This window comes from Citrus clementina, unplaced genomic scaffold, assembly GCF_000493195.1.
Source record: "Citrus clementina cultivar Clemenules unplaced genomic scaffold, Citrus_clementina_v1.0 scaffold_6, whole genome shotgun sequence".
NCBI lineage: Eukaryota > Viridiplantae > Streptophyta > Magnoliopsida > Sapindales > Rutaceae > Citrus > Citrus x clementina.
Window position 1 is genome coordinate 19745943 of NW_006262139.1, and position 27430 is coordinate 19773372.

The 27430-nt window shown below is 34.6% G+C and overlaps 4 protein-coding genes across 7 annotated transcripts; 1 reads left to right on the top strand and 3 right to left on the bottom strand.

Annotated features, from left to right (window-relative positions):
* The first annotated feature begins 35 nt into the window (after positions 1 to 35).
* Positions 36 to 2088, top strand: LOC18039742 (33 kDa ribonucleoprotein, chloroplastic). 2 transcript variants are annotated; one of them, XM_024181484.1, is made up of 4 exons: positions 36 to 492; positions 695 to 796; positions 1211 to 1519; positions 1599 to 2088. In XM_024181484.1, exons 1-4 carry the CDS (start codon positions 67 to 69, stop codon positions 1728 to 1730), a joined length of 969 nt encoding a protein of 322 aa, XP_024037252.1. In that variant the 5' UTR covers positions 36 to 66; the 3' UTR covers positions 1731 to 2088. The 2 variants fall into 2 exon arrangements, with proteins under 2 accessions (XP_024037252.1, XP_024037254.1); XM_024181486.1 differs by lacking the exon at positions 695 to 796.
* Positions 2089 to 2383: 295 nt separating this feature from the next.
* LOC18039743 (putative deoxyribonuclease TATDN1) lies at positions 2384 to 6185 on the bottom strand. 2 transcript variants are annotated; one of them, XM_006429985.2, is made up of 12 exons: positions 6082 to 6185; positions 5933 to 5953; positions 5741 to 5841; positions 5399 to 5456; positions 5256 to 5299; positions 5079 to 5159; positions 4710 to 4780; positions 4509 to 4619; positions 4001 to 4083; positions 3567 to 3783; positions 2994 to 3077; positions 2384 to 2714 (listed from the first exon to the last, which is right to left on the bottom strand). In XM_006429985.2, the coding sequence occupies exons 1-12, from the start codon at positions 6101 to 6103 to the stop codon at positions 2645 to 2647; spliced, it is 963 nt and encodes a 320-aa protein (XP_006430048.1). In that variant the 5' UTR covers positions 6104 to 6185; the 3' UTR covers positions 2384 to 2644. The 2 variants fall into 2 exon arrangements, with proteins under 2 accessions (XP_006430048.1, XP_024037255.1); XM_024181487.1 differs by lacking the exons at positions 5933 to 5953; positions 6082 to 6185 and having other exon boundaries at positions 2565 to 2714; positions 5256 to 5470; positions 5741 to 5815.
* A 1842-nt stretch (positions 6186 to 8027) lies between these two features.
* On the bottom strand, positions 8028 to 10335 carry LOC18038768 (syntaxin-121). Its single transcript, XM_006429986.2, has 2 exons — positions 9338 to 10335; positions 8028 to 8677 (listed from the first exon to the last, which is right to left on the bottom strand). The coding sequence occupies exons 1-2, from the start codon at positions 9903 to 9905 to the stop codon at positions 8247 to 8249; spliced, it is 999 nt and encodes a 332-aa protein (XP_006430049.1). The 5' UTR covers positions 9906 to 10335; the 3' UTR covers positions 8028 to 8246.
* Positions 10336 to 14044: 3709 nt separating this feature from the next.
* On the bottom strand, positions 14045 to 26924 carry LOC18038007 (trafficking protein particle complex subunit 8). Of its 2 annotated transcripts, XM_006429987.2 has the most exons (28): positions 26552 to 26924; positions 26371 to 26465; positions 25738 to 25837; positions 25538 to 25642; positions 25190 to 25352; positions 24836 to 24956; positions 24630 to 24692; positions 24423 to 24503; positions 24200 to 24294; positions 23958 to 24108; positions 23511 to 23597; positions 22623 to 22742; positions 22420 to 22548; positions 22242 to 22339; positions 22022 to 22145; positions 21167 to 21274; positions 20371 to 20512; positions 19614 to 19724; positions 19452 to 19515; positions 19246 to 19321; positions 18407 to 18592; positions 18196 to 18306; positions 17592 to 17756; positions 17331 to 17489; positions 16710 to 16943; positions 15676 to 15840; positions 15003 to 15115; positions 14045 to 14896 (listed from the first exon to the last, which is right to left on the bottom strand). In XM_006429987.2, the coding sequence occupies exons 1-28, from the start codon at positions 26712 to 26714 to the stop codon at positions 14344 to 14346; spliced, it is 3882 nt and encodes a 1293-aa protein (XP_006430050.1). In that variant the 5' UTR covers positions 26715 to 26924; the 3' UTR covers positions 14045 to 14343. The 2 variants fall into 2 exon arrangements, with proteins under 2 accessions (XP_006430050.1, XP_024037504.1); XM_024181736.1 differs by lacking the exons at positions 26371 to 26465; positions 26552 to 26924 and having other exon boundaries at positions 25734 to 25786.
* Positions 26925 to 27430: the final 506 nt, after the last annotated feature.

The window sequence follows — 27430 nt, forward strand, 5'->3', positions numbered from 1 at the left end:
AGGGGGGTCCAATGAATATCTGGTCTCAGACAATTCCCTTCTCTGAGTCTGAGTTCCAAATCCAAAATGGCAGCTTCTACTGTCTCAATGGCTGCTTCGTCTTCGCTCTGCAACAAGCTTTACAACCTCCAAGCAATTACTCAAATCCCCACGAATCACTTGCCATCTTTATTTAAAACCAAGTCCCCGAAACCCCTTAAACTCGAAAAAGCCCAAAACCCCAGTGCCCTCCACTTGTCACTCCTCTCTCTTTCTCATTTTCGCCAATTCTCGGCTTCATTTGATGGCTTTCAAGTCACTGAGGATAGCCAAGATGAGCCAGAAACCGAACAAGAAGAAGAAGAAGAAGAAGCAGTAGAAGAGGAAGAAGAGCCAAAGGTGGCTGCCTCTGATGAAGCGGCGAGGCTTTACGTAGGGAATTTGCCTTATTCGATGACTTCTTCTTCGTTAGCTGAGGTTTTTGCGGAGGCTGGTACCGTGGCTTCAGCTGAGGTTTGTGCTTTCATTTGTTTTTTTTTTTTTTTTCTCCTGGGATTGTTTTAGTTTCTACATATTTTATGACGTCTAATGAGATAATTTTATGAATTTTAAGGAATGTTCACTATGAAAGTTTTTAATGAGAGAATTTCATGAATTTTAAGGTATGTTCGATGTGAAAGTTTTGAGATTGTTTATGAATTGTGTTTTTTCACAGATTGTTTACGATCGAGTTACGGACAGAAGCAGAGGGTTTGGTTTTGTTACTATGGGGAGTGTGGAAGAAGCTAAAGAAGCAATTCGTTTATTTGATGGTTCCGTAAGTGCTGATGGTATTTGCATTGCTATTGTATTGATTGAACCCTTCAACTGTCAGCACTTTGGAAATGGACGGTGCCTGGTTTTTCTTAGTTACATTATTTTAGATGTGCATTCCATTCATTCTATGAACACATGAATACACCTTACTCTTAAGTCTTAACACATCGTGCAACATGATGAAAGTAGCATGGATGAGATCCAACTCTATATTTTTTGCAAAATTCTATGTAAAAGCTATCTTGTTATTGTGATGGATGTATTTCTTTATTAGTACCTTTAATTTCACTTCTCCTTGACAGTAGTTTTGGACTTCACATTCTGTCATTCTATAGCTTATTTAGCCAAGATAGTAAATTTCCATCATTTTCTGTTTAAATGGTAACATTTTGTTCTTATCAATATTGGTTGACAGCAAATTGGTGGCCGAACTGTAAAGGTGAACTTCCCAGAAGTGCCAAGAGGAGGTGAAAGGGCAGCAATGGGGCCAAAATTACAGAACAGTTACCAGGGCTTTGTCGACAGCCCTCACAAGATCTATGCTGGAAATCTTGGCTGGGGTCTGACTTCTCAGGGTTTAAGAGATGCTTTTCAAGGCCAGCCAGGTTTATTGAGTGCCAAGGTTATCTTTGAGAGATACACTGGAAGATCTCGAGGCTTTGGTTTTGTCACTTTTGAAACAGCAGAGGATTTACAATCTGCTTTGGATGCCATGAACGGAGTGGTAAGGCTCTGATTTGGTGACTGATTTTGCGAATTTTCAATCTTCAGTTATATTTATTTATTACAAATTATGCAAGTAGGAAGTCGAAGGGCGGCCCCTGCGATTGAATATGGCAAATGAAAGAGCTCCTCCTGTTTCGCTGGCAGCAAAGGAAACGAACACAGAAAACAGCATTGACGGCAGCGAATTGCTTTCTAGCATTAGCACATAAAGAAATGTTTTAATCTACTCATGGATGGAGTTTTTGCGGGGAAATGTTGACTTCTACTTGTAAATTTTGAATGATAGCCTGTTTCTTTATGCTTCACTACTTTTTATAATGGTACAGATTTATCACATCGATGTGAGGGTGAATGAGGTTTTATAGTTGCAGTCCATGGGGAAATGTTGACTTCTACTTGTAAATTTTGAATGATAGCCTGTTTCTTTATGCTTCACCACTTTTTATAATGGTACAGATTTATCACATCGATGTGAGGGTGAATGAGGTTTTATAGTTGCAGTCCATTGAGCGTATGTAATTGTTTTTCCTAAAACAGTTCAGGTATTATGACAAATTTATTATGAACCGTCCTGTGCAGAATATTATGCTCCACTGAATGCACTGATTCATCAATCTTAGACAGGATGCTGATTAAATTTAGTTGTTTCCTTCCTTATGAATATGGAAAGTTAAATTGTGAACTGATAAATTTTCATGCTGAGTTACGGGGCTAGCTTGTCAAAGACGTTTACCATTCGTAAACAGGTGGCTGTATCTTGAGATGATTCTGAAAAGGGTAGTAGCATCAGAAAACATATTGTTCAGTTCACAAAGAAGTTGAGTCGATGCCGAAATACAGTGGTTGGATTTTCAATGTGATATGCAACGTTCAACAATTTAAAATTTTGATTGACCTGGAAATATTATAATGCCATCCAGATGTGATTTTACGTTTAACTCTGATCAGAAAAGAGCAAATGATATGCTTTTACAATCTCATCAGGTTGTCCAAGCAATTCTGCTTCAAAGCTAAATATCGGCTTCCTATGAATAACCCTTCTTCGCTAGTAACGAGGAACCGAGCATCTTAACAATTTTTGGTCAGGAAGTTTGTTCAAGCAGAGTCACAACTTGTAAGTCCTTCAAGGAGTGTTGCGGCGACCGGCAAGTAGTGCATCTGCAGCGGAGTCCAAGTCCTGAGGAAAGAAAACCCTGCATGTCGAAACTTCCAAACTGATTAACAACTGAACAAAATGGTAAAAATATGTGGTGATAAGAATGAAAAACACCAGGCCACTAACATGCTCAGGTTACACTAACATTACTTGGCTAAGTGTGGATATGATCGGCAATTTGGAATCAATGATCAGACAGAATAGTGCAGTCTCTAAATATTAACTTCTTATCAGTTCATTATGAGTGGCCTAATATCACTGATCACCTGAATGAGCAATGTATGAAAACTATAAACTCCAACAGTCAAAACATTACCTGCAAGTGTTGTGGTACAAGGTCCGACTCAGTTGATCTATGTCATTGATTCCTTTACAGCCATCTACCACTTCAAGAACTTGCCTAAAAACCAGTCATCATGTTCAGAAACATGCTTTGAAATTACAAGCCAAGAACAAGGCAACTTTTGTACTAAGATATTTTTACATAAATGTGTCAATGTGAGCTGGTTAAGAATCATGATACATAAAGATTAAAGACAATATATGCATCATGATACGTCAAGATCACGTCTTAGTTCCCAATTTTAGGAAGACTAAGGGTGTAAACAATTAACAAATTCTGAAACTTCCCCATCAGTAAAGTTGTGTAACTAAAGAGATTCATAAATGCATTACAAAAGAATACTTGTGTATTCCAAGCCATCCTTATCTAGTTGCTTATGACTATAGAATTGCTCCACTATTCGTAGTAGGTTTCAGTCCTCAATAACCAATAAAAACAAAAATCCTTTCTAAACCTAATAGCGTTTGTCAAAATTCATATAAAAAGATACCAAATAAGATCTTATATGTAAACTACAATAAGACACAAGAAAACATTTGTCCTCACCGAACTAAGCAAGGTTCATTGCGGCCTTTAACTAATGAATCCTGATCATACTTCTCTTTCTTCTTTGACGGCCATGTAGATTTTACAAAACTAATTCCAGCATGGGCGTTCTTGATTTCACAATATGGAGAATCCGTCTCAATCATCATTCTCTCGATTGGTATGCCCCTCACAACATCAAGATTCTCAGCCGTCTTCAGAGAACAACCATTTATACCTGTTAAGTACATAAGATGTGAGCAACCCTCATATGGCATAGAAGGACTTCATAAGGTATTACATCTGCAACAGCTTCAAAATACATTCTATGAACTGTGAACACAATCAACCTTTATTGCTAGATATAATATTGTTGAAATGAGCAAATAACAGTATTCAGTCAAAGGGAGGAAATGTAAAAGAGCCGTCGAGAACAACAATTGCAGAAATTTCACCTATATACATGTTGTTGAATGTAAGAAGTTTTTCACGGTCTTCTGCACTACCAGTAAATGAATGGGTAACCCCACCAGTGAACCTATAAAATGAAAAGAAAAAGATTTACTTCAAGCATGCACAAATCAGCATGTAAGCCACTGGGTATAAATAGCCATTATAGATTGTGCAAAATATGTTGGAGTTCCCTCTAAAATTGTGTAACAAAAGGAAAAGATTCTAAATGGGAAAAAGAGTCAGAGAATCTAAAGTTAATAGAAATAAAAAGTTCTTAATGATTTAGACAAAATTGGGGCACAAATCAAAGGTTAGATCTACCCTCTAAAGTAGATCTTCTGCACATTATATCCAGTGGCAATAATAATCTCTCTTTTTTTTTTTTGGGCATTAATCTTGGAAGCCAAATATCCACAGTCAAAGCCTCAAATAAAAAAAGAAAAGATAAAATCAGTAACAAATTTTAGGCAGCAAAAATGGTTTTGAAAACCACAGCATTTGGTAACTCACCTGTCCTTATTTCGCTCTACAATTGCACAGAAATCAGCGGCAGCTTCACGCATATGCAGGAACATAGGCAGCTTTGTAGCATATGCTAATTCAAACTGCTTCTCAAAATACCTGGTGTTACATGGTAAACATCAAACGAAAGCATGGAATTATTTCGGCAGAGAAAGGAATGAGCAACTACGTCTCTGAACAATTACTTACTTCCTTTGAATTTCTGATGGGCAAAAGTGAAGCCTGTCATAGTCTAAACCACACTCACCAATTGCTACCACCTTACATACAAGCAGTATGAAAGTGTAACCTTATTACAATACCATTGAAGATGGAAAAAAATATCAGCATCATCTAACAACTAATGCATCATAGTAGAATCACGGAGGCATGTATTGAGAAGTGAAGATGTTAGCGACAAATAACAAACTTCAAAGGATAGATGGTTCATCAAGGTTGCATGACAAAATTCTACTAATAAAATAGCTGCTACATGCATAAAAAAATAATATCAAATTATTTACGAACAGCAGTAAAGCCTTATCTAATGTTTTACATCATAAAGACAATAAATCCTACCTTCCCTTTCTCGATTCCCTCTTTGGCCAATGACAACAAAGCCTGAAAATGCTTTTCTGGATCCCCACTCTCTTCAAACTCCTGTGTAAATACACCAGAAAGCAATATCCACAAAAATCTTCAAGTAAACCACAGAATCACACACATAACAAAGTTACACCAGAACAAGTCAGCAACCTTGCATCTTGTCGGGTGTACACCAACCGTGCAAAAAAGCCTTCCTGCAACAGACAAAAATGTTTCAAACAAGTAAAAGCCCACAATCAGAAACATAACTCAGAAGCATATCCTCAGCAGCAAAACCCAAGTACACAACAAACCATCAGTTTCTGCAATAGCAAGTGCTTCCTTCGATTCCTCAAGCGACCCACCAGTCACCTGTGACCAGAAACCTTATCCAAACTTACTTGTAATCAAAATAACCACTTTCTACAAGGATTAACAAAAATATCTAATTTCCCATTTATTTGCAATTATTATATCCTCCATTTATCATCAGAACAAAATGAAATTTAAGACTTAACAGTACAAAAAGAACAATCCTAACTACTAATTTCACATTTAACCACGTATACAATGTTCTTTCTCACTGAAGAAACGAATTATGGATTTATATACTCAACATGAAGAAAAATTCAAAAGGGCATTGCAAAGAAACTTACAATGATTCGATCAACACCGGAACTCCAAGCCCGACTAAGAACGGTTGCTATATCTGAGGCGTGGCATTGTTTGCCATGATAGATTCCTTTGAACATGCCATCTGCAAACAAAAAGTGAAATTTGCAGAGGTAATAGTTGTATCTTAGAATAGAAGAAGATTATGTGTTTGATGAAATGCCCGAGTGACAAACCTGTGAAGTTGACAGCAATATCTGTTTTCAGCAAAGAAATTATGGTATGGGTTAGTTAAAATAATTTGGAGATGAGTGGAAAAATAAAAAATAAAAGGAAAATTTGACGATAAGCTTAATGGGTTTTGTGGAGAGCCATAGAATTTTACCTATCAAACGAATTGTCGCCATGAAGAAGTAAGGAACAGTTACCTTTTCAGCCGTTTTGTTTCTCGAATATAGTTGTGGCCCAAAACCATAATGTCTATTAGCAATTGATTTGGTTCTATACTAATATTGTATTGATATTTTTGCTTAAATAATAACTGTTATGGTTGGTTTTTAGAGATGCATATTTGAAACAAAATTTAAAACTATAAAATAATACAAAAAAAAAAAAACATAAAAGAAGGATTATGATAAGCTAAAATGTAATTTTAGATATTTGATTAGGGATGGTAAAATTCTCGATGGGTTTGGGGTTTCATGGAACTCTACTCTAAATGAGGTAAATTTTAAATAATTTTTGGGGAATGAGTAAACAATAATCTCTAAATTCTTAATGGAGTTGGGTTTAGTTTTGTATTCCCTACCCCAAACTCCATGGGTTTGGGGTTCCACCCCAAATGAAATAAAATTTAAATAATTTTTGGGAAATGGAGTGGGGAATGAGTAAACAATAATCCTCAAATTCTTGATGGAGTGGGTTTTAGTTTTGTATTCTCCACCCCACCCCCACCCCAATTCCCATTATATACAAATATTTTTTTTAATTTTTATTTTATCAATTACAATGTTGGTTAATATTTTTTTAATTTTTAACCTAATATAAATGGGTTATAACTAAAAGAAAATCCTTCAATATAAATCTTATTCAACGGTAAAATTTTATTATATTTTCTTTTCTCTCTTAAGGTGTTTCTCTCTTCAATTATTTTTTAGTTTTCATACCATTTTTAAGACGTTGCTTCAAAATTTTAGAGATTTTTTAAAATAACTTAAATACTTTACAATATGGTAATAATTTTTATTTAAGTCTTTAATTTTAATTTATTGAAGTCACATATTTATACCTATTATAAAACAAGTAAATGAGGAATGAAGCGGGGATGAGAAAATTATTTTCCATGTGAGGATTTCCTATCCCCATCTCACTAAATTTATTGGAGAATGAGGTGGGGAATTGAGGCAACGTTTTTAATGGGTTGGGGAATGAGATAAGCCTCCCCACCCCATTGCCATCCCTATACAAAAATTATGTAAATTCACTTTCAAAAATCTTGGTGATTTATTTTTAAATTAATTATTTTTTTAACATAATTAACATTTTAAATGTCGTATTATTATAAATTGACGGCAAACTTTTTGCGTAGAATTTACATATGTAAATCCCATGTGATCTAATTAGTTGAACCAATTAACGCTCTCAAAATTATCCGTCAAATAATAATTGTCACTTGTATTTATTGTTATCACTTTCTATAGATAGGAGGTGACTATTTAAATGAACAATAATGTTACACATCTCAAATTTTTTATCCTAAAAAGTTATCCCAAATGATGTGGCATTTATCAATTGGTTGGTGAGATAATACAATTAATTCACTTGGATATTGTAAATAATTATCAACCACTCAATTAATGACACATTATTTGGGATAATTTTTTAGGATAAGAAATTTGAAATGTGTAGCGTTACTGTTAAATGAATGAAATCCTACAATAATCATGAACTGTAAATATTTCCCCGTCACGGGACAGATGACATGGCGCTGTCAAATGCATCTAGACAGTAGAAGATTCAGCTGCCTTCTTCTCCCAGCCTACCCAGTTTTTTTTATTTCTTTTTTGCCCTTTTTAATTAATTATAAATTTCCTATTGCCAGGTCCAAGCCTAAAAATGATAGAAGCTGACTCAAATTATTTAACGAACAAGAATCAAGTAACACTACTCCTTTTTCCACACATGCGAGTAGCAAATCGATCTTGTATGTAACTATGTAATATGTATTATCTAATTTTGTGACCGACTCGTATATTGGAATTGCATTATAAGAGATGTCGGCAAATTTTAACTGTAAATTACCATTTAAAAAAAAAAAATGATTCCAAGACATTCAAAAGGGGAAAAATATTAGATACAATGAAAAAATACACAAAAGTAGCATCCAACATATAATATACATGCAACAAAACCAAAATACTAGGTACAAAAAAGAATATAGAAACGCATATGACTAAGCTCAACTGTCTCACTCACCCCCATCAAATCTCAACTGTTCAAAAGCAATTAAATCCAGCTAAAATAAGGCATAATGAAATCCTAAGGCTGAGCTTAGGATGGCGGAGTTTGTGCCTGAGGCGTTGGATTCTGCGGACTACTACCACCACCACCATTGCCACCACCATTGTCCCATGGTTTCACAGTGAACAACACCACAAACAGGATTATGATTAGCAATATTGTGATGGCGATACAGGTCCATTTTCGGGTACTTAGCTGATACTTCCTGGCTGTTTGCAATCTCTCAGTCCCGCCTCTGACATATGAATTAGCTCGTTGCACCTGGCTCTCAATGTCGTCCAATTGTTCGCCTTGGGCCTGGACCAATACCGCCATGTCTAGGAAAACTTGGTGCAATTCCTGAAGATTTTTCTCCAGCACTTTCACGGCATCATGCCTCTCTTGTATCTCATTTATGGTGTCCAAAATTCTTCCCCTTCCTTGCTCCTGAATTGCTTTCTGCAAGAATGTTTCACTCTCTCCTGCATATTTAACAAAGTTACAAATATCAATCTCAAATACCCTAAAGTTGCCTAATGTTTTTCTCTTGTATCACATTACAGTGACAAAAAAAAAATCTTAATATTTGAATAAAATTTATAAAAACAGAATCAAGAAACACTGGAGGTTAAAGACAGATATTACAAATATATACATTTCTATTTCCTTTTTCTTCAAAATATATCAATAAATTTAGGTGCACTTTTAATTTTTAGTAATAAAGGAGGATTTTAAATGAAACTCCCCCTTTTTTTTTTAATTTGGTAAAACCATTTGGAAACTAGAACAACAAACATTTTTTGTAAAACAAAAGTATCTTCACTTAATTGTTGTTATGTGTTAATCTTTTTTGAAAATATCTACAAGTTCTTCATCAGAAAACATTTCAAGTGCTTTTGAATCAATGAGTGTCTAATACTAATTAAGTGCTTGTCTGAAAAGCATTTTCACCTGTTCCAAGGAAACAAGATAATAAGATAGACAATTACAGAAGCAATTTTCACTGATTTTGCATGCATCAATCTTGAAGATAAAACACATTATAAATCAAATGAAAATTGCTTCACAATAACTTAGATATTTCCCAAAATAACCCTCGAATTCAAGGTAATATGCAAATTCATCAGTCTATCGCCACTCACCAGTAGAAATCAAGCGATCTAAAGTCTTCTCGTCGGGATTCTCTCCGGTGACCGTATAGTACCTCCTCTGAACGGTGTCCCTATACTCGGACGAAATCCTCTGCCTCAACTCGTTAAAACTCTCCATCGAGTCCTTCAGCTTCTTCCTCAGCCCGTTGACCACGGAGGTCCTGGTCCGGTCCGAGGAAGATCCCGGTCCGCAGCCGGGGAGGCTCCGATTCGCGGCGTTGGACCGGTCCAGCGCCTCCAGGCGGATCTTGATCAACTTGGCATTCTTCAACGCGGCGCTGACGTCAGCGTCCATTCGGGAGCGCAGGTCTTTCACGGCTTTCGCGTTGTGTAAGGTCTTGCTCTTCTCATGAGACGTCTGGAGGCTGTTGTGTAGCCTTTCGAGCTCCTTGAGCTCGTCCTTGACCGATTCGACGTCGTCGAAGAACTTGTCGAGGTTGACTCCGCCGGTGGAGTTCGGGTTCTCCGTCATCTGGATCGTCGTGTGGTGGTGCGGGTGATCGGGAGAAGCTTGCTCGCTGCGGAAGCGAGAGAAGGATCCGGAGAATAGGTCGTTCATTTTTGTTTTTTGTTTTTTGGGGCGAATATCAGAGAATAATTATATTCTAATAAATAAATAATTCACCAATACGGAAATAATCTCGAAATGCAGAAGAAGAAGAAGAAGAAGAAGATTAGCAGTTTTAGAAAGAATGATAGAAAGAATGAGGCTGATGGAGCGGACGGCTTTTGAAGGCGATGAGGGTGATTTTGGTAGAGGGGGCGAGGAAAGGTCAAACGGGGCGACTCAGTTCAACTAACACTTAAACGAGTTTTTTTATTTTTTTTCAATAAATGGAGGGAAGTCAAAATGGGAGGGGGGAGACGACGTGGCGTGTAAAATGGAAAACAAGAAACATCGAAGAAGGTGAGTTGGTGTGTGTATAAATGTATATATACGTGGCGAGTACGGGAGGGGTAAAAAAGGAAATGGAAATGGAATGTTCTGTTTCTTCTTCTTCTTCTTCTTCTTCTTCTTTTAATGTGTAGGGAAAGCGCGTGGGAAAATTTACAAAGAAACAGGAAAGTTCAGAAAAGGCTAATGAGTAAAGAAGAGAGACTTGGTCGTATTGATTTGGATTTCGGGGTGTTGTGTCTCTGCAGTTTCCTTTTATGGGGCGGCAACTGGCAAAATGATTTTCGCCTGTTTCTTTTCCATAGGAGGAACCGAGGGAGGTACATGTTTGACAAGTACGCAGGTAAAATATGATTTTTTTTTTTTTAAATGTAATGTGATGTTACGTCATCATACGTGGGATGGCAACCGGCAACCAGCAACACAGTTGGATTTAAGTTTAAGTTTAGAATCTTTAATATGAAGTTTATTGTTAGTCCACTTATCTCACTGTAAAAATCATCTTATAAACCAATTCAATTTGTTAAATGTTTTTACAAACTTCGATGATATTTGAAATTCAATCTAACGATATTTACTTCATAAAATAATATGAGAAAAAGAATCGAAATCGTTGGGCTCACCTCAATTTAGAAATAAAGAGTGGAAAATTGACTCTCAAATGGTAGGAATTAGTTTCTCATTCCTTGATTCTCTATTTTGCCCTATAAATATCTAAAAATTATGAGAAATACCTCATTCAATTAAAAAAAAAAAAACAGAGCCAAAATTTGTCTTTGTCAAACCATCGCTGCCAAAATTCACGCCGTCTATTATGGTTGTCGTCGAACAATAGGAACAGAACAGCAGTAGCAGCAGTAGCCGTTGCCGATGATAATGCCGCTGATCTTAATGATGCCAACAATGTCATTGTTGATGTTTTTTTTTTTTTTGATTACATGAGATTATTGCTCAGATTACAACTCATATTACATGAGACTATAACGGATATTTACAAATAGTACTGAGACCAACTTACATCAATGCTAATGGAGTTCTACCCAGATTTTAACCCTCACAAATATTCTAGGGATGTCTACTCCTCACTCATGAGTAAATGAAAAGACTACCTTTACTCAAATTAATTGAAAAAAGAAATACCCCCACAATACTTTTGTGGGGGTTCGAACTGCTGCCCTCCAAGTTGGAGGGCAGCAGCCCTGGCCACTCGGGCTGAGCCGAGTGGTTTGTCATTGTTGATGTTAATGCCACTGCTCACAATTTTTTTTATATTATTATTATTAGTATTATTACTACTACTACTAACTACTAATTGATAAGAAATTTTTTATAATTAATTAATATATTAATATATTATTAATAATAATAGTTAATAATAATAATTTCTGAATAAATGATCACAATAATTAAAATACAAAATAACAATTATGACAATAGTTAATTAAGATTTTTTTTAGTAATTTATAATAATCTAACTCATTCTGATTTTTATTCTAAGACAAAGTAAACACATTAATAACAATTCAACTCATTCTGATTTCGATTCTTATAGTTCAAGTAAACAACTTATTTTAATTTTGATTTCTCATTCATATTTTATCCCATTCTAATTTCTATCTATTCCAATTCCAACCCATTTCGATTTCTATTTAGTGAATGCACCGTCAATATATAAAAATTAGAATCACACTTAAAAATCTACTCTTAAAATTTGTTAACAAGTAGTAGTTTGCTTAATCATAATATCTTTAAATATGCGTTATTTTGATAACAAATTAATTACAAGCAAGTAAAAGTTGGAGCAATGACAACACGATCATCCATGACATTCCCTATTTAGTTGGACAAATTTTATTATTATTATTAAAAAATGCATACAATGTGGAAGTACATATATTTAAGCTGCATTTAACATAATAATTTACAAGTTGAATTTTCATTTTGAAAAATAATGAATCCTCAGTGGCTAAAGATGGATTCTCTATTTAGCGACTCGACTCTAGAATTAAATTCTGTGAGAAAACGAACACAAACAAAACCATTGAAACAATGCAACACCAGATTTGTACACAAAATCATGAAAGAACACAGAGAATTAGTCATGGCAATAGCAATTTCTCACATTTTTTTAGTTGAACGCTAGGCCAACCGGTACAAAGTGAGGGTAAAAGATTATAACAACACTGTAAATAGCTAACATTTATTAAAATAAAAAAAAAATAAAAAGATAAAGGAAAAAGAATATGTACACCCCCAAAGTTTGGGATAATAGTCACGTAGACTCCAAGTCTTAAAATAGGAACAGTAAGACCCCTTTTAATCATAATACCCTTTGAATATAGTAATTAAAAATTGATTGTGAAATTTTTAATTAAAAATATAATATAAATAATGTAATCTGTCTAGTACACTAACAATATTAAAATAATTTAATAATTTAATTTTAAATATGTAAATTATCATATTTACTTTACTAATGTACTTGTATTTATTGTAGATATTTTAAATAAAAATTTGAGTCAAATACATTTTACAATAAAAAAAAACTTGATGTACTAATAATGTTAGAATTATTATTTTACATAATATTCAAAATAATTTAAAGTTTGAGAAAGTTATTTTATTATAATGTTTCTATTTATTATAAAATTTATTTTAGTATAATAAAATATGTCTAATAGATTGTAATTTATTAAAATATTTTTAAATACTAAAATTATTTTAAAATGTATATATTATTACATTTATTTTAATATTATATTTCTATTTATTATAAAACATTGGAGTGAATTTATTTGGGTTAATAGAGTTAATAGAGTTAAAGGGTTTTATGGTCAAAAGAGAGTTTTGGTTTTTCTAAATTTTGGGAATGTTGATGTCTTTTTCTCACAAATAAATTACCAACTAGAATAAATGCACATAAAAACCAAATTAAGAATAATAACTTATTATACATATCTATAACTTTGTACACATTACTTATGAAATCAAACGCTAAAATCAAATCTCTAACGTCGATTTTGAGGTTGACTCCAATAAACTCTCGAACCACCATCACGGAGCGTTCCCATATTTGCCATACTTATTTAGTTTCCTCTAATATTTTATATTTAGTTATTCTGTTTTGTTGTTGTTAAGTTTATTAGTATTAAAATTGTAAACAGTAAAATTTGAACCTCTAGGAAAGACAACGTTTACTAATATTTATCATACCTCATGCGTGTAAAATATATAAAAAATAAATAAATATGTCATGTGATCAGAAGAAGAAATTAAAACTTATGTGTTTAAAGAAACTCCAAATGTTGAATTTCTATTATTAAAGAAAAAATAATGATAGTTATTTTTTTAGCTCACCTTTCTCATTAGCATGTAATTAGAATTCAAAAAATTACAAATAACTAACTACTAAAATATTAAGAGCGAGGCTATTTGATGAACTCACCAAAATATTCATTAAATTCATTTATTCAAGAAAGCCATCATCAAAATTTAAAAATTTATGTTTTAGTTTATAAACTCATCTTAAAATCTAATTATGCCGTTACGAAATTCTATCATCAGCTTTTATTTTATTCAATCTTTTCACGGATTCTTCTTTTGCAAATTTGTCAAAAATCACACGTAAGGGAGTAGCTTTCATCACACGATATTTAACTGCTAGCCATTTCATATACATTTTACAATAACCATCAAAATCTAATTGCATAACTTACTTTGTAGTCATAACGAAAACAGAAGAAAAACTTGCGACAAATACCACAAAATGGGGAGAAAGAGGACGAGCTGCGAATATTGCCTTATGTCAAAAAACGTTAAGGTTCTGGTAGCTCAATATTACCTTATTAGTCAAAGGGGTATAGAAAAGAAGATTGAACAACAAAAATGAGTTCAATTACATTAGGGGTGGTAAATTCACTACTGCTAAAAAGAATTTAATCCTTGTCTCCTGCCTCCACTATGCTTTTCCACAGTTTCTTTTGATGTAAAAAGAAAAATAAAATTTACAACGAAACACAATAATTTACAAACTAGAGTTACAAAACTTTACTATATCTGAGACAGCATATAGCTGAGTGTGGGGGAAGGAAGCAAAAATAAATCAAGAAGCCTGTAGCACAGTAAGAAAATAGGGATACCCAGGGCAACTCCCTGAAGACTGTCTGGTTTCTCCTTCATTTCCTTGACCACTAATAGTCAAAAGCTTCCAATTCAAAGCATAGTTCGATAGATCATACGTACCAGGAGAAAATAAGCAAACTTTCATAGCAATATCAGTTGTTGACATAGGCTGAAGGAGGACTCTGCTAGCACTTGACCCAGACCAAATGAATGGGGAGACACTTTCAAGCAATGATGACCTTTTAACTTGATTTAGAGGAAGTTGAGATGTAACTTTGATGTCGGTTAATACAGGCACATCGTGCCACCCAGCTTGGTTTCCAGAAGGAACAGCAGATCGAGGCGAAGTTGCTTCACTTGTTTGGCCACTACTACTGGGGGAATCAAAGGTATTAACACGCACAAACATAGCTGCATCTGATGAGTTGTATATAGTCATCTTTAAATTAACTTCACAGAAAGAAGCATTGAAGTTATGATGCAATGTCCGAGGTCCGTCCACTAGCCATGTAATTGGAGTTTTGCCCAATATACTATAAGAAAAAAAAAAAGAGGGAAAGGAAAAGAAAAAGGATTAAGAAAACAATATTTGGTATTAGCTTCAGTTTCGCAATCACAATGGACTTTTGTATCAGTTACCTGCAATGACATGTGTGATGAGAAAATAGATGTTGTGGATCAGAAATCCCTGAATCACTGTCACTCTCTGATGGCTGAGAAATGAATATGAAGTCAACTGTATTTGTGTCATCCTGATCCACGAAAAAAACAGAGAGCAAATATGATCAACAAGGCAGAAATACTGCACAAAGAATTAAAAGTAACATGCTCTTCTTCCAAGTAGCTGCAGAGCTTTGGCATTGCTCATTAGCCTTTTTCATATACGTGTAAAATACAGTCAAGTTTTTTGAGAAAATGACAAATTATGTTATGGCAACTTGATGTTTCTCCATGTTTAATTGGTGGGAGAAGAATTATGTTGATATCAAATAATATATAATAATATATCATTGGATCTCTTCAAGCATAAAGATGCCGATAAAAATTAAGTATATTACAAAAATCAAAAATTAAAAGTACGATAAACAACAAAGAGAAGTGTACATCAATAATTATCCTACAATATTATAAATGGATATACTATATCATTCTCAATTTACCAATAGAAAATGACATCTACAGAGAATAGTTGTAAAAAAGGATGTTGTAAATGGATAAGGCATGAGCAGCAAGCCAGCAACCATGAAATAATATTACAGAATACAGAATCACAGTGAAGTAGAAAACATTAGGTTGAAAGAAAATTACAAACCTGTGACACACTCTGTAGTAACCTTTCATGTGCATGGAAATCAGCCAAAGGTGAGCCAGAGATATCAAACAGTGTGTCAGCAGTGCCCTGAAGACTCACATCACTACCAAGGAGGCAGGAAGGAGATGAGGTGTCATCTGAAGAAGTCGATGATTCCCCACGATTCTGAAACCAAAGAGTAATTTAATTGCAAAAAGTTCAGAAGAAGATTGATGAAACTGACAAGGACAAACAATAAGATAAAAGAAGATTCAATAATATTAGAAGAGATAAAGGCAACTTGCGATCATAAGTATGCTTCCAAGAAGCTAATACATGCACAACAATGATTGAAAAAAATGACCAATTTAAAAAGATGAGGCTTAAAGTCACACGTCTGGACCTAAATTGATCACATAACATAAGTTTGGAAAGCAACCCAAGCAGGTTGGACCAAATTATAGGTCAAACTACACTCACCTAAGGCATTACACATCTAGGCAAAACCTTCCCAAGCACAGCCTAGCCTCAATCCACTGAACTTGGTTCAGTGTGGGTTTAGGTTAGTTGTATGAAAATGTCCATTCTGATGTTTAATGGCAAGTGTTCAAAGAAGAATTGAGACAATAAGCTATCCATTCCTCCATGAGACAATAACTCATGCCAAAATTGAAGAAATATCTTTTCTCCAAAACCATACGTTTAATGAATATCAATGCCACAGAGTTACAGAATAGACTAAACTGAGGCTGCGGTTGAGTTTACGAAATAGATACTCAACCTCGGTCAATACAAATGTCAGATTAACAACCTAAACTAGAAAAGCTCAGGTTCAGGTCATGCTCAGATTAGGATAAGCTCAGGTTCAGGTCATGCTCAGATTAGGATTTAAGGCAGTTGACACCTTGATATATGAAGTCTGCGATGCTAAGAATCAGGCCAATAATAACATAACCACATTGTTTGTAATAACCACAGCAGAAGACCTTCAAATCTTAATGAGGGCAAACAAATGCCTTACTTCATTTTTTAAGCAGATAGAATAAAATATTAACCTTAAGCATGAAAAAACATGACAGTGCTTGACCAGCAAATAAAGATTCTGAAGGAAAGATGGAATCAAAAGGTTGAAGCAATGAAATTTCCCACTGGTGCCCAACCGATGATAACTGATGAATCTGGAAATTCTCTGAGCTAGTCTGGTTCACAACATCCATGCGCACAAGGTACTGCTGCAATCTTGATGACCATGGACTAATTTGGAATGAGACATTCAATGATGGTAAAACCTGTTAGAAGATGAATATGATACATTATCACTGCCCATGCCCGTAATCAATAAGCATTAAGATAAGTGCTCACTTAAGCGGTGAAATGTTTCATTAATAATAATTACAAAAATCATCGATGCTAGAATCACAGTTTGCAGAAGACTAAGAAAATAAATGGAATAATCTACAAAACAACCTAAAGAAGAAGAATTATAAATATTAACACAGATCCACAAAAACTCCACATCATGGTTGTCAAATTTTGTCTTGAATAAATATTTACCAACATTTAGTAATTGTCAAACAGAGAGATTCACCCCTATGTAAACTAACCACCAGTGCTAGAAAAAATTCAAAGGAAACAAATAAAACAAGAATCCTTATCTCCCATACTCAAGCACAAACCTCCAAATTATAATGCATGCGGAGCAAACGGTATTTTATGACACTTGATACATCCCCCATCTCGTAATATATTGTTATGGACAATGAAATCTTTCCAGGAACAGCAGCCCGATACCACAGAGGCCACAACAAAGGTGTTTCACCTTGTATTGATATACCCTAAAGTAAGAGATGAATGGAAGGCATAAGAAAAGAAAAATGGAAAGATGCCAAATTCATATGAATCAATAGAAAATGCACAGGAAGAACTTTCACACCGACCTCTGGAAATGAAAATACAGCCTGAGGCATTTTATTGAAGTTACCACCAGCAACACTTTGTTCAGCATTTGTCATTTTCTGTAAGCAAGCAGGAAATTCCTTTGTCATATCATCCCGATTCCCAATGCTAAGGAATCTTGGATGACTGACCTTCATCTTCAGATTCTGCTAACATATCTTACGCCATGTTAAAAACCAGATGAATTTATATATCCAGACATTCATACCATAGAACATGCACGAAGATAGCAAAAGCTAGACCCTGCTTCAGAAGTGACATTTAGGAATTGCCATTTAATACATAAATGCAATAATAGCAATAGTTTTTGCAATAGCACCAAACAATAACAGAGTCATACAGCAAGGTGAAAATGGATTTGCCCTCAAGGTAGCTTCCACAAAAGGCAAGGTATCTTCCTTAAAAGGCATCACAGAAAATTAAATACTAATGAGTAGTTCCTTTTCAATTTTAGTGAAGTTTAAGGTAATGTTCTGAATCAAGATAGATCCTTAATTTGAAATTGAGGGGTCCTGATTGGTGATTGACAAAATGCAGAAATTCCTGTTATTTTTTAGTAGAACACTAACATGGCTAAAAATGTACCTTCACAGAAAAATCTGATTGGTTCCTCAACTCCAGAACAAGATGCCGCAAATCTCCTGCATATGCTCTTTCAGGTAGAGGATGAATTAAGCCTTCAAGCTTTGGTAGACTCTACAAATGAGAAAAATTCATTAAAAAAACATAATGATGAAACTCATTCAACAAAGTGAATTCCAGAAAAGGTAAGAGAGGGCAGACCAGGAGAGTATACCTTAATAACTATAAACTTCAGGTCATTACTGGGAGAAGATTTCACTTTCCTTCTTCCCTTTGCAATTTTCTTCTTCACAAGATTAGACTCAAAGTTATATACACCAACCAAAGAACCTGATAATCTCCATCTAACACCAACAATTTTTAAAATGCCTTCAACCTTGGGAGTTACCATCAGTTGTACCTGAAAAATAGAGAGAGATCACAACTTTCAGGGCTCTTAAATGTAAGAAACTGCAGATAAATATGTGTATATATATACATATGTATGTATATATATAGATATGTATATATATAGATATATCTATCTATATATATATATATATATTTCAATACACTACAGGACAATTACTCTATATATAGTAATTTTTTCTGTTAGTGCATTGGAATCTGTGTTTTAGAGGCATCCCCACTTTGTTAAAATGAGGATGTCCACATTATAGAATCTCTCCCCCCCTCTATACATATATGTGCATGTGTGTGTGTGTAAGACATCGAAGAAAGTAACAACAGTCATCAATATAGCCATGTGTGTATATAATACATACTTATCATCTGCTTACATTTTAGTAAATCGTGTTCACATGGAATAGTACAGAAATCAGAAGCATCTATGCACAAATCTGAAATAGGATATACTTAAGCTCACATCTTTCTGCACATGATTTACAAATTTGACAACATGCAAGCCAAATATCACTGGCCACTAAATGCACTCAAATTTAGGGAAAACATATATATATATCTATATATATATTAATTAACAGGCACCAAATCCATAGATAGTAGATCTTTCCAAATTTATTCAACTGATCTGTCCAGTGACAATACACCTACCAAAATTGTTTCAGCGCCTCCAAGTGAAATGTCAACCTCTGACAAAGTAAATGAAGAAGTATCAGAGTTCATCTCCCTACAATAGTCAAGCAAACAGTCACTTCAACAGTAGCAAACGTGAAGAAAAGAGATGCCTATGCAACATTATACAGAAACTGACCTGAAAATCATTAAGGAAAAAGAAACTAAAAAGACATCACACTTACCCAGTGGTGGTCAACAATTTCGATTCCTCATCATTCTGAAGCTCAGTGGTCGAGCTATTTGAATCTGCATTGTCATCCAGATATAAATCACTCAATTTCAGCAAACAAAATTACTAAAAGCTAAATTCAAAATGGAAAGAAGAGAAACTGAAAGTAATATACCAGATTCCATTTCATCAGATCTTGTGGAAAGCTCACATATCAAAGAAATATTTGAGATGGAGATAGGGATTTGCAAAGGGTTCTTAAATTCAATATCCACTTTCACGGGTTCTGCAAAGACACAGAAAAATGTCAAAAAGAATACAAGAGTGATTGAACATTTCTATACTAACTTGCCATATCATCCTTGATGGTACAACTTGAACTAACAACCCCTACACACCCTCAATTATTCATGTGGCAAAGATGAAACTGCCGTGCTCATGTTCACTAAGCACAGAAAGAAATGTGCCACTCATGTCAGGAAAAGAAATAAGCAGCATTTAGAGAAAGAAGAAGGCCAAACATACATAGCACTAAAAATTTCATTAAACCCAGGAATTAGATCAGTAATTAAAGGAAAAATGAAGGATATTATGGTGGGCAGACTAAATGAAAGGCCATATGTATAGTTGAATAACAGTTTCAGCATTGCCAACCATACAAGTTCATTTCATTTCAAAATTTAGCAGTCCTACTTTGTTCCACAATAGCATAGGCCATAGCCAAAATAATCAAGCAACAACATATATATTGCTTTCTGCTGATGATGAAAGGGTGATAATTATGAATCAGTCCAGAAACCCCAACCTCAATTTATTTACAGAGGAGAAAACATGCATTTTTTAATCTAAAATCGAACGTCATTAGCTTAAAATAGGAAAGGTTGTAAACATAGAGTAACTATGCAACTATCATAATACCATCACTTTCATACCTCCTGCCACACAAATGTTTGACTCTTCGAACTTTTTCGTGATAAGCTTCGATTGCAGCTCCAGCCAATTACTCCTGGCAGTAGACAATGACGGAATCATGTCCTCTTCTAACGACCTCCACAAACTTTCTCTAACATTAGCCTGAAACATTTTAAAAACAATAATACCATAAACTAAAAATCATCAAAACCACTTTCAAGCAGTCAGTGAACCAATAAGAACCTTATCCAGAAACATTTGTAAGGACTGATCAATATTATTAGACCAATCATAGCCACAAGCATCAGCGATATTTATAGTTACATCTACTTATTTAGTTTCCAAGCTTAAAAAAGAAAGTAATCTTTACTATGGAAAACAGAATCAAGAAAACATTATGCTTCACTGATCACTAGTTCAAGGCTGCTCTTATATTTTGCGATGCTCGCTCACATTATTTGCAACTCTACTGATTTTAAGAATAGAAAACAATCCACTTTGTTTTAGCTATTTCTTAGCTGAAAAGCAGTAAACCAATACAATTACGAGCCAGTTTAGCAAAAGGTTTATAGAGATAATTATCACTTCTGATTCATTCAAAAGAACATCAAGTATTGAATCTTATTCCTTTCTCACCACCTAGCCATCATCAAACGTATTAAAAACATTTCCAAAGAATTTTCCATCATCAGGCATAAGCCATCAGTCAAATCCAAAAAGCCAATACTTCAAACTTTCTAGCAGTCCTATGTAGCTAACAATTAAATGGCATTATCAAAATTAGGGAGAGAAGGAGAGAGATAAAGATCAACTTACAGCTTCTGCCGATGCATAAGTTCGATGATCTTCAAATATGACCTTAAGTGATGAAATGTTGATAATGGGCAACCGGGGTTTCACTACCTCAAAGGTTTTCCCAGTTTTCTACATTATCCAAGAAAAAAGGGCAGTAAGAATAAAAAAGAAAGTGAGTCAAGACTTAAGAAAAGCCTCTCAATATTTTTATGCATGACTGCTGATCATTTGATTCTATAAATGCCAAAGAGAGCGAAACAATTCATCAAAACCGGAATTGCACACTTTATTTTCCGTTATTGAAGAAGCTAAAAAGTTTACACTTTGGAGGTCTAGAAACTATCCTTAATAGCTCCATGGTAGACTAAATGGTGCATCTGATTCTGATAAACCAGCCATTCTCCAAGCAGAATCTTTGATAATAACAAAGGACTAAAAGAGGGAAAATTTAGATGAAACACGATGAGCAATTAGACTAGAAAACTAACATATTCTTTTGTGTATTCATGTTGTAAGTATTTAAGTAATAGAAGTATTCAAAGAGAAATAGATATGGTGGAAGAAGGAATTAAAAAAATAAACTAATGCCAGAAGACCAGAATCCTAGACAATACAGGAAAGTAAAGCCATTCAAAAACTAGAGATTACCATTAGTGTTCGAATTAAGATCAAATGAGAAAACATCAATACCTCTGAGCATAAAAAAACTATTTAGCATAGAAACATTGAAAGCCTGGATATATTGGATTCATGCCAAACCAAAGGAACCAGGCAGAATGAACATAGATGTTAAAGTAAGTGAGCTTAAGAACCCCACATTAACCTTCGCGGATATAACTGTCAAGCATAAAGGCAAGAACTACAACTAATAGTCACCTGCACAACTTGAAGGAAGTCTCTAAGGAACAGCTCTTGCGTTGTCTTGGACTGATGACTACAGTCCAGGACTTCTAACATGTGTGCAACGGCAATATCATGCATCCCAAGAACAGCGTACCACCTATGTTAAATGAGTTCTAATTATATATCTCCCATTAATGTAAGTTCTCAACTTGTCAGTCATGCAAAATCTAAATTCATTGAATGGAAAGCTTACTGTCCAATATGGAAATGAACATGATCTTTGATGTGGCTCCATGTAGTTCCTTTATAAACTGAAACGGCACTTCTATATGTACGAATTGCATGATTAATCTGAGAGGACATTGCAGGAAAGTTTTAAAAGATGCATCTAAAAACTTGAAGAGTATATTTTGAGAAAATTGTGAAGGTACCTGATCACATTTTTTATAACGATCGCCAGAAAGAACAAGATGAAATCCATACTTGTGTAACATTGGGGGCTTTGACAACAAATAACAATAAGATGCTTGCTCAAGCATAACAGCTGAATGTAAAGGCTCCTAACCAAAGAAAAAATTGTAAGTTGCAAATATTTTTAAAGTTAGCCAGTCTCATTTTATTAATGGAGCATTACCTCGCCACAAATGCGGAAGTAAACAGTGGCAGCATCTTTATATTGATGTCTTGCCTTCAACATCTCTACCCACCAAAGACCACACCGAGTGGCATTTTGCTGACCAGATGACCCAATTTTCTGCATGAATTTTAAATCAATGTCAGAGAATATTACCTGTGGGTAAATATTAAAATATTTGCTCCATTTTCCAAGGACCAACTATATCAAGTTAATTTTCAAACTAATCTTTGGATTTCAATTTTTTTTTTTTTTGGGCTAAGAAACAAAACATTATATATATAACTATAAGAAATATATACAAGGATTGGTGGGGCTACAAATCCAAAAAACATTTTGGATTTCTTTGGATTTCTATCAAAATCTTTGGATTTCTATTTACTCCTCACATTCACCCTGCTCTAAGAGATGATATCATCCTTATTCTTTCAATCGCACCAATGTAGACCTTCTTCCATTAAAACTTAAAAGCCAATGTGCTAAGAGTCCTTTCACTTTTTTTCTTTTTTCTTTTTAATAAGAAAAACCACCTCGAGAGCAGATATAAATATGAAAGAAATCTCTAAAACTGTCAAGAGTTATATTGAATGCTAACAAAAGTAAGCTGTCAATAAGGGGATGAAGATATTCAGAAAAGTATGCAAAACCTCAGTCTGTAGCATTTTCCAAAATAAAGATACCAAACAATTAATTTTATTCGGGATGCAAATATGTAAGAAGATTGAAGTGGGCAAATGAACTTTTGAATCAAGGGCATATAAATATTTTTTCTGTTTAAGTTCCCCACAAAGATAGGGCGACGATGCTTAATTGGAGTATCAAATAGCTACCACATAATAGATGGAGAAGGAGAAAGAGAGAGATACATCAAGAAAGAACTATACATACTGCATATGTAGTAAATGCATTTTCCATGCAATACTCAGCCTCCTTTCTTGATTGATCCAACATAAAGTAAGCAAGCCCCATCATTTCCTGCAAGAAAATAGGAGAAAGATTATAGATCTTCCAACAGGAAATTATTCAAAGAGCAAATTAATTCTCACAAGCAACAAAACAGAGCAAATAAAAGAACTTTAGACACATTGGCAGATTAAGAAAATAATAATTTCTTATAGAAACGACATAAGCCATCTAAGCATGCCAGCACACCTAACCAAAACAAAATCTTATAGCTGGTACAAACTAATTTGTAATTTAGAACACTAAGATTTATTATTTTGTTTCCAGGCAAAATAAATGAGATGACTAAGTTTCCTTTTTCTATGTGTACTCTAAAAACTGGCTATTAGCACCACAAGAGAAGACAATCATAATGACAAGAATGGAAACTACCTGCACGCCAGCATAACGTTTCCAGGCTTTATCAAGTTTGTAATCTGTAGAAATTAGGCGATAGTTTGATAATGCAAGTTCGTAATCTCGTAACATGAAGGCATAGTCACCCAAAATTCTAATCTGAGATTCAATTGAGCTGAATGTATACCTTCAACCGTGAATAATAAAACTAATTAGAAGGCCAAAAAAAGGGAAGCATGATGCATAATGTAACATATAAACATGTCTCTAAACCATACATAGGACCATTGGGGGAATCCGATGTCTCTTCTTTCCCTTTTCTCCACCATAAGTTTTTAAGTTGGTTTCGGAAACCTTTCCTTGTAGCAGAAACCTATTACAACAAAATTAACATAAATTGAAAAGGACAGAAATGAAAACAAATGAGAAAAATAATATGTTCAAAAGGACAGGACTCTCCTCACATAAGAGCCAAAATAACAAAATGTTAGAGAAAAGAACCTGTTGATTGAGCACACGTATCTTCTGCTCCATGTAAGGAATTATGTGTTTAGATGCTAATTCTTGCATGACATCTTTTATCTGTTTCCAAATGGCACAAAGCAAACATATTGATAAAAATCTCCACCATGGAAACAATTCAAATCATTATTCATGAATACAATATAAGAACACTATAGAAACATAGTGTAAAAAAAAAAAAAATACCTCGCTAAAATCATCATTGTTAAGGAAAGAGCCAAGATGCTTACTAGGTGAAGCATCAGATTTCTGCCCAAAAAAAAAAAAAGAGAGAGAAAAAGGAACGAAACCATAGCCTTAGCCTCTCTAACTTCGATATAATTTGAACAATCAGTACAAACTGAAGGCCAGCTAAAGAAAAAAAAGATCTGGTCCTTACAAGAATAACTTACATGAGAAGCCCAAGGATTATCTTGACGCTCTATGCGGCCATCTTCAGAAGAATTAATGCAAAGTAATTGACAGTCGTTTGGGCCAAATGTACTTCTCATTTCTGTTAAGATTTTAGATGCCCTGGAAACAGAGAAACGAAACTCAAAAGATTGTGACAATGATTTCAGACACTTGTTACTCTCAATAAGAAATTACCTCAAATTCACAATTTTTTACCATATTATCAAAAGGCAAATATATAACAATGGGATGGAATAGATAAAAGAAAGCTTGAGGCTTGGAAAACTAATATGCAAATTCCTTATATATACGCACAATGCACAACAACTGGATAACAGGAAAGACAACTATACTTCTCTGAAGGTCCATCTTGATTATCATGCACCAACAAATAATGCTTCAAAATCTTTGGGTCCATCGCACCATCGTTAAGTAGAGAAGGCAACTTGTTAGTGTTGAAAAGATCAATAAATCTGTTGATGGGCTGCTCATCTTCTGAAGAAACAACTAAAAGACCTGCACAGCAATTTGTATAGCAGTGTCTAAGATACGATCCAAATATTATGCAAAGAACAAAATATTAACATTTTGAACTGCTGACATCCCAGGCAAAAAAAATAAAATGGATCAGAACTGTTGAGCATAATACTAGAATATGAAAAAGCAGAGAGAGAACTTCACAACAAATTTCAAATGCTCACAAGCAACAGGATGGTCAAAAGCTTCATGCTCTGAAAAGGACACTGTATGCATGAGCTCTTTATTAAAAAGTTGAAACCACGACGGCAGAATTTCAGATTCAGAGCCTGAGATAAAAAGTCAACAAATTGATTACAAAGTCAAGCTTCCCCAAACATATTTAAGTTCAATAATGGAAAGGAATGATGAGAATATTACTTACGACCAACTACATCACTAATTTCAGGTGGGTCTGAACCCAATTCTGAAAGTTCTTTCTCCCCAGTTCTTGTAATAACCTGCTTCAGCTGCTCCTTTGCTACCTACTTACCAAAGAAACATGTTATCAAATCAAAAACTCTAACGAGACAGGGGTTAAATTTAATTTCCATGCGCACAATATTCAACATCCATATCAAACTAAAGATATACTTTTCAGGTGTTGTGGCTTTTAAATCACCGAGTGAGTAGAAATGAAAAAGTGGGAAGCAAGAAGCACAACAATTATATACACCAAAAACTTGATGAATTCAAACATGCTAAAGGATAAACTTAAATGACCAGTTTTCTCCAGTAGTTGTTTATTTCATACAAAATCAAAATATCATTGCGGAGCAGATGGAGTGTCGAGAAACTACAATGGGCAAACTATGTATAAATAGGTTATTCAGTATAATGTTGCTAAAGTATATCTTAATTATTCCCTTCTTCCTGCATTACCTATCTCCTAATTATATCCACAGCTCCTTGTCTACAACTCAAGTATATTGTTAAAATTATCTCTAACAAGTAAGGAATTTCGTTTACATCTTCTAAGCTGACAAATGAAGCATTAACCAAGTAGTCACAATAATACCTCTAAATTTGGATGCCGAATATCAGACTCGTAAACCAGGCGTAACTTAAACTTGTGTAACCTGTAAGGCTGATCACTCGCTGTCCGCACAGGCACTGCACAATAAATTCAAAGATCCAAAAACACTAAATTCCACTGAATTTAGATACGAATACAGAGATAGAGAAGAATGAAAACCGACCGTCGATGTTGCTGAAGTTGCAGAAAGGAGAGAGCATCTGGAGCAATGAGATGCCATTTTTCCCGCAAGATTCTTCAACGAGAGGTGTACAGAGGACCATGACGACGGGAGTGATCTCGTCCAGTAGCATTTTGCCTAGTGGCGTGGTGGCCGGATCCACCATGTTGTTGTTTTGAGAGAATTTTGATTGCACGTGCGAGATTCAACTGATCAGATCTCTGCCTGCCTGCCTGCCTGCCTGCCTGCCTGCCTGCTGCGGTGTCAACAATGGAGTACAAATTAAACAGCGCGAGAGAAAGAGGGGGGCAGAGAAGGAGAGAGTGAGTGGTAATAAAGTAAAGACGCTTGTGTTTGTGTTTGTGTTTGTGCTTGGGGGAAAAGCTGGGTGGCCCGTTTGGTCGTTAACGGAGTCGAACTTCGAGCACCCCTTTAAAATTCCTGCGAAACCCCACCCTTTTTTGTATTTACAGATCCAGTCATAAAATTACAGAAAATGATAATTATCAACCAATCATTTATTTTTTCATTTTTTAAAAAAAAATATATATATTCTTTTTTTTTACCGAATACATTTTCTTACACCCGTTTACTGCCGTCTTAACTCTATTAAAACCTTTTTAATGTCATAAGGACAACGTTATCATTTCAACTAAACAGACAACGTTTAATAGGTGAAATTTTTTATGAAAAAAAGAAGTCAAAATGACATCACTACCTCGAGCGAGCAACCAAAAGCACGCCATTGTTTTCCCAAATTCCATCAACCTTTGTGTTTGTAGAGTGCCTGATAACTCGATGGTATCGTGCTCCTGAACTCCGCGGTTCATTTTTCTAAGGTAAGGGCATATGAAATATGTATTCTTCTAGCTTCAGTTTCAA

Coding starts and splice junctions, on each gene's coding strand:
- LOC18039742 (XM_024181484.1), top strand. CDS start 67: ATGGCAGCTTCTACTGTCTCAATGGCTGCTTCGTCTTCGCTCTGCAAC. Junction 493..694: donor GTACCGTGGCTTCAGCTGAG/GTTTGTGCTTTC, acceptor GTTTTTTCACAG/ATTGTTTACGATCGAGTTAC. Junction 797..1,210: donor TTCGTTTATTTGATGGTTCC/GTAAGTGCTGAT, acceptor ATTGGTTGACAG/CAAATTGGTGGCCGAACTGT.
- LOC18039743 (XM_006429985.2), bottom strand. CDS start 6,103: ATGGCGACAATTCGTTTGATAG. Junction 5,954..6,081: donor GGCGACAATTCGTTTGATAG/GTAAAATTCTAT, acceptor TGCTGAAAACAG/ATATTGCTGTCAACTTCACA. Junction 5,160..5,255: donor TACACCCGACAAGATGCAAG/GTTGCTGACTTG, acceptor GTATTTACACAG/GAGTTTGAAGAGAGTGGGGA.
- LOC18038768 (XM_006429986.2), bottom strand. CDS start 9,905: ATGAACGACCTATTCTCCGGATCCTTCTCTCGCTTCCGCAGCGAGCAA. Junction 8,678..9,337: donor AGATCGCTTGATTTCTACTG/GTGAGTGGCGAT, acceptor TTAAATATGCAG/GAGAGAGTGAAACATTCTTG.
- LOC18038007 (XM_006429987.2), bottom strand. CDS start 26,714: ATGGTGGATCCGGCCACCACGCCACTAGGCAAAATGCTACTGGACGAG. Junction 26,466..26,551: donor CAACTTCAGCAACATCGACG/GTCGGTTTTCAT, acceptor TTTATTGTGCAG/TGCCTGTGCGGACAGCGAGT. Junction 24,957..25,189: donor CAAGATGGACCTTCAGAGAA/GTATAGTTGTCT, acceptor CTCTGTTTCCAG/GGCATCTAAAATCTTAACAG.